The 12768-nt window shown below is 45.9% G+C and overlaps 1 protein-coding gene across 2 annotated transcripts in view; it reads left to right on the forward strand.

Moving 5' to 3' along the window:
- rptor (regulatory associated protein of MTOR, complex 1) overlaps window positions 1-12768 on the forward strand; it is a 149205-nt gene that overhangs the window by 36430 nt on the left and 100007 nt on the right. For both annotated transcript variants that reach the window (XM_030352783.1, XM_030352785.1), the window contains exons 5-6: window positions 7801-7959; window positions 10446-10592. In XM_030352783.1, the coding sequence (XP_030208643.1) occupies window positions 7801-7959; window positions 10446-10592 (306 nt within the window). The remainder of the gene's footprint in view (window positions 1-7800; window positions 7960-10445; window positions 10593-12768) is intronic.

Raw genomic sequence — 12768 nt, forward strand, 5'->3', positions numbered from 1 at the left:
TACGATGCAATTCCGTGTAACAAGTTGGCATTATAATCTGCCACAGAATCGGTAATGGCCTTTTCAAATTCTCCTGATGGAAATCATTTCGCGCCGAGGTTAAGTAGTCGTGGCCTTGGCGTTGCATTCTCTCCCGAGTCCCAACGAGAATGTCGCCCGGGTTTTGCGAGTTTGCGTGCGCGGCGGTCATCCTGTGCAGGAAGTGGTCGCGACAGGGTCATGGTAATTTCACGTCCCACTTGAGGAGCATGTGAGGGCGGTGGAGCCTGCGTGTCTTTGTGTAAAGATGGAAAGGGTTGTGTTGGAGACAGATGACCTTTTGTTGCTCGGAGAGGCACGTTTCTGTGCTTCAGGCTTTTATTTTGAAATAGTCTTAGTACTCTGAGGACGACCTATGGGCTTTTTGATGAATACTATCTGTTGATGTATTCTTGTAGCAACGACCCGCTCAGTCTCGGTGGCGCAACCACAAAAACAAACCTGATTTGTTGTTGTTTTTTTCCATCAATGACGAAATTCCCTACGCCGTTATCTCCTTGTTTTAGTCTAACATGCCTGACTTCCTGGTTACCGCAGTCTTCTGTGTATCACCAGTCAAAGGCTTATTTGAACGCTGTATTTGAACATGGGGGCTGGATGCCCCCATGGGACGGCCGTGCTGTAGCTCTCACTGCCGTCAAGATGAACACTTGCAGCCCCCTATAGAACTATAGTATGTTTCTTTCTGAGATGGTAATTTTGTTCACGTGTCTCCCAGTCTGTCATACAGAGGTGTGTTGGACTCTGCATAGCCTCCCTCCTTACCCCCCCCCCACCCCTTCTCCTCCATTGCTCTCCTAAAAACTCACCTCTTACGCCTTTATTGTGCTTTTGTACGTCCTGACACTTAATAAACACACTTGTGTGTTGCAAGTCCTTGCACTTAATAATAGTAAATTGCATCGTGTAGCATCTTATCGTAGCAATTTTTGTTGTATACGGGGAATGGGTTTACCTAACAATTGTAAGCACTTCGCGATTAATTCTATGAACATCCTTACTGTTCCAACAGCGATGTATCTTCAAATGGAAGTCGCTTTGAATAGAAGCGTCTGCTAAATGCCCTTAAATCTAATGTAAAATGTAAATGGTTGAGCCCATATTGTAGCCCTTTCTGTACAGGTAGTCACAACGAGGAAAAACAATATGTGATCAATATGCATGGTCACAAAGTCAAAATAGGAATTGAATGTGCGATAGTGTTTTGTGAAAGTTATGATTGGTATGTATTTCAAGACAATGTTTGAATCATTAATAGATTACAGGAAATAAAAAAGTGACTGCTTAAATAAATTATGAAATCAATAAACGTGAATGAGAACATGAATTAAAGATGGATTATAATTTATAATGTATGTCTTAGTCCTCTGCAAATTCCACTGGTTATTTTGGTATTCATAATCAATAATTCATCCAGTTCTTAATGAATACCTTTTACATTTTGTTGTTGAGATTGATGTCATAATCTAAATAAGGAATTGATTTAAAGTTACCAAATATTTGTCTTTTACATTCTAATACAGGGGTTCTCAAAGTTTTGACAGCTGAGGGTCAATTTAGGAACCCAAAATTTGACTAAGGGCTGGCAAAGGAAAAAAATGTAGGCGGTAAACGCTGTCAGCATCCCAGTGGTGAAAAAAAACATTGCACCGAGGACCTCTGGGAGTGAGGTCAAGTGAGGTCTAAATCACAAAACTGAGGTTCATCCTTTCGAAGTAATGTACAGTCTGATTAAACTAACAAATAACAGGATTTAATTGAAAGCTACAAAGAGTCTCCTTTTCTCTTTATATTTATTTATTTTTGTTTAAATTAATATTGATATAATAATAAAAAAAAACTTACCGGCAATGATGGAAAAGTATAACAAAATGGGGAACGACTTCACGTGACAAATGAAGAAAGGGGGAACAGAAATTGTTTGCTTTGCATAAGTGCGCCATAAGCTAAATCACCATTTTGTTCCCTTATTAAGCAATAGATAGTAACTTAACTGATTCTAATTTATTTAATTAAATGGAGGGCACTCTGGGCTAGATGTCGGGCTGACAACCTGCCTGGAGTTTTGGTTTGGATTGTGGAGATTCACCATGCTCTCAATCATGGTGAGGTTCAATGTGGCCCATTCTTGCTAGACAGATATGCCCTGAGTACAAACACAGCCTACGAATTTGCAGGGTGCTTTTATCATGGTAGTGAACATTGCTACAACACGGGCCATCAATGTTTATTCTACACGGGGGCCTACAGGGGCCAGTGCCCCTTTAGACATGTCCCTGGCCCCCCCTGTGGCCCCCCCCCCGTGATGAACAAATAAGATAACTATGATTCTACTGATTTTAAGGAACTAATTTGACGCAACGTTCTACACAGGTAACTTAGAACGGCTAACCCAAACACTGTGCTGCTGCTTCTCGGTGAATGAGAGCTCAGCGACTACTCTTGGAGAAAGAGCCACGATTTCTCCTGTTGCAAGTGTCGAAGCTAAGTAAAACCATTTAATTTCTTAAGTGACTTGCTGTTCTTATAGCAGCTGTCATGAAATTAGGAAAGAACAGTAGAACAGGGAAGTTTCCTTTGCACTCTTTAGACTGTGCAAGATTGCTGCAACCCTTCCTGTAAGCTCAGCCTCTTGGGAACACAGTTTCTCCACATTGTAACTGATAAAAATAAATAGGAAATGGCACATTGTTTTGCACTTCGTTGTCACCCTGGAGTACAAAACAAATGTTTATAAGATTTTCATGATTTAGTATCCCCAAGACCAGGGGTTCTTAAAGTTTAGCTGAGGGCCAATTTAGGAACCCAAAATTTGGCTGAGGGCCGGCAAAGGAAAAAAATGTAGGCGGGAAACGCCGTCAGCATCCCAGTGGTGAAAAAAAACATTGCACCGTAGACCTCTGGGAGTGAGGTCAAGTGAGGTCTAAATCACAAAACTGAGGTTCATCCTTTCAAAGTAATGTACAGTCGGATTAAAACTAACAAATAACAGGATTTAATTGAAAGCTACAGAGAGTCGGCTCTGTTTTTTTAGTTTTTTTTTTAACTTACATCTGTATGTCATTGCGGGCCGCCAGGAATCTTTCTGCGGGCCACTATTGGCCCGCGGGCCGCACTTTGAGAACCAATGTTCTAATATAACTATGGTAATATAACAGGTTTTTACAACTCAATATGTGTATTTATATTTAGATGCTCTCTTCAAACCGGTTCAAAAACACATCAATTGACATTCGGTCAATTTCTACACACCTTTCTGGCTTCATAGGTGTCTAAACATGACATTTCCCCTTTTCGGTTGACCTTTCAAAAGCAGACGGCCAGGGGGAGGTTTTAATCCTACATATGCTTTTACTGACATTTCATCATTGGGGATCTTCATTGTTCAAATCAGGGATGACATAAATCACCTGAAGTAGATTCATCTGGTGAACCTCTGCTTTTCCCTCAAAATACTCCTGACCCGTAAGGGCTCGGATGTGTAATGGACACAGAGCCTTATCAATACATATATCAATATAATGCCGTCCGCTCTTGGTTTTTAAACTTTAAATGTTGGGAGCCTTTACTTCAGGTTTTTTAAGGATTTGATGTAGATGTTGTAGGACATCCGCTTTCTAGTCACTCGCTTGGTAGCCCGTTCTGGACCAATGACTCGATCAGAGACGAGCTCCAAGTAAATCCAGCATTTTACACACTTCCCATACGATTCCATTCAGGGCATTTAGCAGACGATTTTATCCAAAGAGACTTTCAATAACTACATTTGTCTGAAGGAGAATCAATATAAAGCTGTCGGTACAGTAAGGATGTTGATCTACTGTCGATCGAGCTCTACCAAATGAATGTCCGCCACCAAGGTTCTGCTTTTGGCCTTAAAGACCAGACGATACTGTGACAGACATGGAGATGCTGCCAGCTTCCTCCTCCTCCCCCTGCTTCGGGCCTCCTGCGTTGTTTCCTGGGCTGTGTAGCAGCCTGCAGGTATTCCCCATACGCCTCTCTCCAGTGGTGTCCCGGATGCACATAGTATGTGAAAAAGGTCACGTTGTCTGAGCCTGACATCTTGATGAATGGTAACAGGCAGCGCACAGCGCCGTGCCATAAAGAGCTTGTTTTCCCCTGGCATTGAAGCCTGATGGATATAATGGGAGGGATAAAGTGGAAGTGCTGTAGAGCAGGTAATTGTTCCTTTTTCATCTGCGTGCAAGGAGTGCTACAGCTCCCCCTTCAGGCCAAGGTGGGCGTAACGCCGGAGCTGTGTTTGAACGCAGCCCTGTCCTGTCTCTCCTTTTACCACCTTCGATGATTCAATCACTCGTCTGACATTTACAGGATCTACGGCGGTGTTACCATGGTCTCAAAAGCTCTTAGTGTCTTTATCCTTTCCCTTTTTCTTCTTCCTTTCACGTAATTCTCACACACACACACACACGCACGCGCGCGCGCGTGCGCGCGCGCACACACACACACGCACACGCACTACTTTCCCAATACCGTGTACTATATAGTGTAATATACTCAGATTTCAGCCTTCTCTAACTCAATCACTGTCGCGCTCTCACCATCACACACACTCCCCACGATACCCTCCTGTCCTGAGGTAGCTCTCCGACAAGTGGCGGGCCCCTGGCGTGATGCTAAGACGCCCCGGTTGATTACTCTCTAATTGAATCAGCCAGGGGCTACGGGGCCAGACCTCGGTGGCTAGCACCAGTAGTGGGGCACAGTCCTCCGTGGTTAGCCTGTCGTGGCAATTTCTTCAAAAGATTTTGCGTCTAAGACAGATGAGATATTTAGATGCAAAAAGCACACAATACCTGCAGGCAATTGGTGGTCATATATATTTGTAATAAAAGTACGAACAAAGATACATCCCAACATGCGTCAACAAACAACATAACAGGCATACATTACAATAATCGGAGGCCTCAGATGGGAGTTCGCCCTGCGTCTCACTTCATACTCTAAAGGTACGCTCGGGAAGTCCGCTGAGTGGCTAAAGTCAGGAGTTCTTATACACTTGGATCGGATCCTTGAGGGCAGCTGGTCCCCAATAAACCAAAAGCCTTTGTTAACCAGATGTTAATAAAAGTTCCTTAAGAGGTAGTCAAAGGTGGTTGAGGCTGTTCCTTATCACTTTTTGCTTCTCTGTGCTCCCCGGGGGGTCAAGGAAAACAGGCCCAAACCAAACTACAGACAACACGGAACGGAATGTGAAACCAGATTACATCACATGAAACACAAAGATTTACATTTTAGACGACCCTGCAGAATAGCAGGGTGGCAAGACCGTACACGGAAGAGTATACAAAACCAAGGTTCATGAAGAGAAACGTAACATGTGGATTTTCCATCACAAGCCACAGTAGAGAGGGCCCAGTAGAGAGGGCCCAGTCCTCTGTGGTTAGCCCCAGTAGAGGGCCCAGTCCTCTGTGGTTAGCCCCAGTAGAGAGGGCCCAGTCCTCTGTGGTTAGCCCCAGTAGAGAGGGCCCCGACCTCTGTGGTTAGCCCCAGTAGAGAGGGCCCAGTCCTCTGTGGTTAGCCACAGTAGAGAGGGGCCAGTAGAGTGGGCCCTGACCTCTGTGGCTAGCCCCAGTAGAGGGCCCAGTCCTCTGTGGTTAGCCCCAGTAGAGAGGGCCCAGTCCTCTGTGGTTAGCCCCAGTAGAGAGGGCCCCGACCTCTGTGGTTAGCCCCAGTAGAGAGGGCCCAGTCCTCTGTGATTAGCCCCAGTAGAGAGGGCCCAGTCCTCTGTGGTTAGCCCCAGTAGAGAGAGACCGGGCCTGCGTGCAGAGAGATAACCTGGATGTGTCAGAGTTCTCGCTAGGAGCTGCTGTGTGTGTCAAAGGCTAACTATTGCATCCACATTTTGTTTAATAGAAATGTCAAGAAGCACAGACCTCTACACTTATTCCCATTCAATCTTTCAAAGAGTAATTTGCAATCTTTTTTAATGGCTCCTGTCCATTGTAGAAAGATAGTGCAACATGTATTTCCCAGAAATGTACTTTTATTTTTTCTGCATATATTAAACAACTGACCCAAATCGTTCACGTAGTACAATCAGTCCTATTACTTCGTGTTTGTTTCTGGAGTGAAAATTAAACGCGGGGATGCTTTTGATTGAAGTCGAGCAAAGTGACTGAGTCAGGCCTCTGAGGCAGTGGACGGGAGGGAGCCGGGGAAGAACAAGGCCGGCGGTTATGCAACGTGAATGTGCCCTGGTGAGTGTGATAGTGACTCACACGCATCACACGGGGGTCCTTTTTGGATTGCATAACTATTGGATGGCAAATAAACAAGCTGACTAAATGACGGCCAACATGATGCAACTGCCAACAACTCGGGGGAATAAGATGGACGGGGCAGCGCGTGGGCTTCACTGGGGTCCCCCGTTGTTTACTTGAAGTTTTGGTGTAGTAATGTCGTACCAAGTTTATACACCTTAATAATACTACTTGGTAATACGTTTCTGTAAAGTTTCGTTGCTCATTTAAAGTAACACGAATGTGTAGTGCTCTGCTTTTCAAATGGTTACATACATTAAACGTCCAATACAATACGCACACAAACTACATTTCCGTTTACATTTAGGGCATTTGGCCCTTATGTAAAGCGAATTTAGCCCTTTTACCGAAGCGTTTTACAATAAGTACATTTGTCAGAAGAAAGAAACAATATATCTATCAACTAAAGGGTTTAATTTCCAAACTCACATAGTGTTACCATCACAGCTTCCACATTGGTAGTGTGTGTAGTTGCTAACGCACCAAGGTCTGTTGGATAAACTGCATCTGTCGCTCGTTCGAGCAACATCAACCGTGTGCCTGTGTTTTCTAAACATTTGCTGTATTTGCTAGTGTACCTAATTTGGCGTCTCGAATAAAAAATGATTTACACCAGGGCTTGTGCTTCTAAAGTCGTAAATGAATCATCTCAGAGCAGCAGTTCTCTCCCTCCTTCTCTGCGCTTCATGCCTCGGTTTCCCGCCCGGGTTCAGACCGTCTCATGCATATTCAGCAGCGGCGGGGATGAAATGCATTACTGTTGCTGCGTGAAAAGATTAGACGTTGAACAAGTGGCAGTGATCTGTTGTGGCCCTGATGTTTATACAGCCGAGGAAAGAAAAGGGGTGAAGTTAACAACCCCTTGGGTTGTTCTATATTGCTTGTTCAACCGTCTTCTAATACTTCTATGAGCAGCGCGTTTGCACACACTGGGGCGGCATGTGGCTCAGGAGGAAGAGCGGGGTGACTGCTAACCGGGAGGTTGCTGGTTCGATCCCCGGAGGGTAGAGGTGTCCCTGAGCGAGACACCTCAACCCTAACTGCTCTCGACGAGCTGGCTGTCGCCTTGCATGGTTGACTTTGTGTGAATGTGTGTATGAATGGGTGAATGTTAGACAGTATTGTAAAGCGCTTTGAGGAGCCACTGGTTAGAAAGGCGCTGTATAAATGCAGTTCATCTACAATAATAAACAGTCAATCAATAACTTTAAGGTTGCGCAACCGCACAGACATACATTAGGACGCCCAGACGGGTCTCCACCGTGCACGCGCACACACGCGCACACATGCACGCACACACGCACACGCACGCACACACACGCACACAAACAGCCACACGCACACAAACACAACACAAAAACACAAACAGCCACATGCACACAAAAAAAGCCACACCCACTCCCCCTTGGTATCTCACCCCGCCTCCCCCTCGGTGTCTCACCCAGTCGCCCTCCTTGTCTCCCCCCCCCCCCAGGCGCGCTACAAACAGAGCCTGGACCCCACGGTGGACGAGGTGAAGAAGCTGTGCACGTCGCTGCGGCGCAACGCCAAGGAGGAGCGCGTCCTGTTCCACTACAACGGCCACGGGGTCCCCCGGCCCACCGTCAACGGGGAGATCTGGGTCTTCAACAAGGTGACGCAAACACGTGCACACACGCATGTATATACGTGCACACGCACATGAATGCCCTCACTCGCTCTCACACCCACTCACACTCTTTCTCTCTCTCATGCATTACGACTTACACACAGCTGACACACAAGTCTGACTCGCACACTATACACACACACACACACACACACACACACACACACACACACACACACACACACACACACACACACACGACTCAAGCACACACTCAACTCCCCACACACAGACACACACACACACTCGACGCACACACACACTCGACTCACACACACTTGACCCACACACACACAACCTCGTCTCTCACACACACACAAAACACACACACACGCACACACACTCGACACGCGCGCGCACGCTCTCTCTCTCTCTCGACTCACACACACTCGACTCACACACACTTGACCCACACACACACACAACCTCGACTCTCACACACACACAAAACACACACACACGCACACACACTCGACACACGCGCGCACGCTCTCTCTCTCTCTCGACTCACACACACTCGACTCACACATACACACACTCGACTGGGGTAAGTAGGTATTGCACTCAATCTTTAATCATTACAACATATGCTGCGGTGTACAGCACGGCTGAACAGTAACAGATGACAACATGTTCATCACGAGACCTGAGTGGTGATTTAGGTCTGATGTAGTCTCACCAATCGGATTTTAGTTAACAACCTCAAATCTGATACCTGACGAGATCAAACCCGGGCGAAAAGGGGTTTCTCTCCCTCCTGCTTCATATGGAACTGTAAGAGGTTAATGTGCACGATTCAGCGAACTCGGGCAGCACTATTAAACTGTAAGAACGTTTCTGTAAAGGCTTCAATTCACCATGGTATCGACTGGCCACTGAAGAAAGAGTCACTTGTTGAACTTCTGAAAGCTTCCTCCACTTGCGCGAATGAACTTCTATTCCGAAGAATTTCTCCGTCACCAAACAGAAAGCCAGGTGCCGCTCCACCCCTTTCTGTCTCCCTGCCAAGACAAAGTGCCCCCCCCCCCCCCAAGAAGTTCTGCTGTAACATAGGGCTGCTGGGTCCAAGATTAGATCAGTGATAGAGGGCCGAGGGAGGCATCCTTAACACTTGATGCATGTGATGATCAGAACTGTGTTCTCCCTGCCAAAACAGGGATGGCACGTAGTCAATCTAAAACCTACCGTGTCACTAGAGAAGCCGGTAGTTCTATGTCAGACCTTACTTGATAGATAACATCTTTATTGATCCCCCAGAGGGGAAAACCCTTCGTACATACAGTATATATGCTCAAATGAGTCACAGAATCGCAATGGATGTTGTTAATGTCAGAGGGACGCTTTCGGGCATCGATCAAGCAGTGCACCGATGACTTCATTAGCTTTTATTGCATGTTAGACGTCGTGTTGAGTGTGCTTTTGGTTGGTTGCATTTCAGTGAAATCCTCACGTGTGTGTCTAGTTTAGTCTCCTAGATCGAGTTATTATTGGGCTGCGCTACGAGGCCCTGGGCTAACCCTCTTCAACATATGTGGTTTCTAGCTCATGAATGTTGGCTGGGTAATAGCGGCAGATTCCTCCCCGATATTAAAAGTGTCCATGCAAAACACCTTCCTGCGGCGTGACGGGGACACTCGTGTGGGTTGATTCCGGGGGGGGGGGGGGGGGGGGGGGGGGTTTACAAGTCCACCGCCGTTAAAATAACCGCCACGGTGACTGGGGGAGGCAAGCCGTTAAACGGGACGCAATTACTTTTTTGTGATTTCCATCCAATTGCACCGAAAAAAATAAACCTCACACTTTAATCCCACGTGTGCAGACATGCTCTGGTGGCCGCGCTTTCCCTTGATTACATGATGTGTATGAATCAGCAATTGTTACCGTTCGTACCCAAATGACGGCCCTGCAGGAAAGCCACAGACAGTCCCAATCGCCCAAATAAATGTGCTGCATACCTCAGATCAAAACCCGCCCGGGATCGGATCAGGCAGGCGCCCCCACACAACGATGATGCAACCCACACCCTCAGTGTTTCATTCTGAGCCTTTCTCCCGTTTTATCCCCCATATTGATGGGTCCTATAAAACGAGGCTGCTGCTGCTGGTGGTGGAGCTGCAGTGTGTTTAAGGAAGGCTGGGGGCTGGCCAGGGGTACCGGAGCGGCAGTGTGTGGCAGGGTGTCGGCTGTAAAATCCGACCCGGCTCACTGCATCACTGGGCTTTGAATAAAATGGAGAACCATCAGATACAGGCAGGGCTAACCCCTTTTCTGGTGCCCCCTCCTGCAGCCCCTGCTTTTAGTTTTTCTCTCTCTGTGTGTTGCTCTTTCAATGCCTTTCTCCCTGCTATCTCCAGTCAGAGATGTGGTGCTTCATTCCTTTGTTCTCTTCCTTCTTTTTGACACTTGACTATATATTATATATTTCTCCAAATGTTTTTCCTTATACGGCTCTGCTTCCTCCCCGACCGTAGAACTACACCCAGTACATCCCCCTCTCCATCTACGATCTGCAGACCTGGATGGGAAGCCCATCCATCTTTGTGTACGACTGCTCCAACGCGGGCATCATCGTCAAGTCCTTCAAACAGTTCGCCCTGCAGAGGGAGCAGGAACTCGAGGTAACACACACACGCATGCACACACGCACACATGCACACGTACAAACGTACGCACACACACGTGTACATGTACACACACACACGTGTACACGTACACACACACACACGCTTGTACACGTACACACACACACACACACACACACACACACACACACACACACACACACACACACACACACACACACACACACTGACACACACACACACACACACACACGTGTACATGTACACAAACACAGACACACACACGTACACGTGTTGTGAGACCAGGAAATGCGCCTGGTCACACATGCATTACATAATTGCAGTGATGCGAGTCTGATTGCACCCAAAAGCTGCACAAGCTGCACTCTGAGTACTAGGGCTGGCCCCAATGCATCATTTCAAGCTTCGGATATTCGTCAGGTTTCCAAACTAATCTATAAGAATATTCGATGGAAAAAAAAATTGTCCATTCATAGTGCGGATCTTTCACTGCCTGTAAGATCAGCAGGCGGCAATCAATACTGCATAATCGAGTTTATCGACTGATCGTTTTTTATCCTTTTCATTTCTAAAGCAGTTAAATTGGTTAAACAAATGCTATAATAATAACACAAAGTAGCAAAGCAACGACATCGCGTCGTTGGCGTTCGGATCCACCGATCACTCCGACCTGGTTACGGCAGAGCTTCACCAAGCTCTGCGTTATCACTGTGAACCAACTGTCCAAATGTTTGGTGTATGCTAAGTACATTAATTATGTATTTAGCAGCCCCTCGAAGCTGCCTGCGATGTGGATTGCTCAAGACACGCTGCTGTCATTCATCTTAATGTTTCATAGCTAAAGTTTCAGCACGGATAATAAGCTGAAAGATAATGGCTGCAGGAAAGCAGGGGAGGGAAAGTGGAGCAAAATCTTCAGGAGGTAGAGAGGGATGAGTAAGTTGAGAAAATAAAAGAAATACACTTAAGTGATTGAGAGGTTGGAAACACTTTCTTGGCCGCAAGCAACTATGAAGATTGTGGATAAACTTGTGGGCTCCCACAGAGTAGGAGAAACCTTTTATAAATACTCTTTGGTCTCCCTTCTGAAAGCCGCGCCAGCGTCACACTTTGTCAGGGGTCAGAGTGCAGGAAGTAAGTGGAGGCTGTGGAAGAAACCTGGACTTCTATCAACTAATGAGGCGCTAACCCTTCAGTTCACTTCATGGTGTTTACAGTGGTACACTAGTCTATTACTAGCCATCTATTTGCTTACTTAATGTTCAAATTCAATTTGCAACTTAAAATGAAACCTCTTTTTTCCTCCACAATACTTTTACACAAAATAACAAATTCTGTGTGATGCTAACAAATATCTCCTCATCTTTCACCTTAATAGTGTGATATAAATTGGCTGATCATGTGTAGCATTTTAATCACATAATATTTTAATGATATTATTACAGTACAGCATTAAGTCTTTAATCAATTCGCAGCACATAAAACCTGACATTTTCATTAGTAATGCGAATATGATGACCAGGCAGTCCTTCATCATATATTCCCCTCAGCCGGAACAGGCCAGGACATTCTAATAAGATCATAAAACCGGACGACTCCCGGGATGTGCTGCCCTAACGACCAGGTTTAAACCATGTACTACCCTTCACCGCAGTATTATGCAACCAACCAACAGAGCAGAACCAGAATCTTGGATAGAAACTGTACGCTCAATGTTGTTTTGAGACTTTCTCCTCAGGGATAAAAGTGTATCCATCAATATCACCTGGGCATATACAACGTACTTTTCTAAAATATTTGTACTAACCTTATAACTAATTTGATGTAACCTTTTGCATTAATACATGTACACACAGATGCTTGACTCAAAGCCAAGAAATTCATTATTTAAAGCAGTTCAAGTTGCAAGAAAATGTATGCATTCAGTTGTCTCTAACGTATAGATGGAGTCCAGCAAACCGTAGTTTGCCGAATCGAAATGCAAGTAGACTTAACATCCGCCCACACTGGTGTCCCAGTGTTTACACACGAGCCCTCTCCTTTCCGCACCGCCTCACACAGGAAGTGTATAATGTGGGTGTAGTGTGTAATGTGGGAGGAAGATGCCTGATTAAACATGCAGCAGGAAACCTATACGGGGAGTTCCCCGTGTCACGCCAACGCCTCCTTGCTTTGCGCTTCATTCACTTCA

Source organism: Gadus morhua, chromosome 3 (assembly GCF_902167405.1).
Source record: "Gadus morhua chromosome 3, gadMor3.0, whole genome shotgun sequence".
NCBI classification, from domain to species: Eukaryota; Metazoa; Chordata; class Actinopteri; order Gadiformes; family Gadidae; genus Gadus; species Gadus morhua.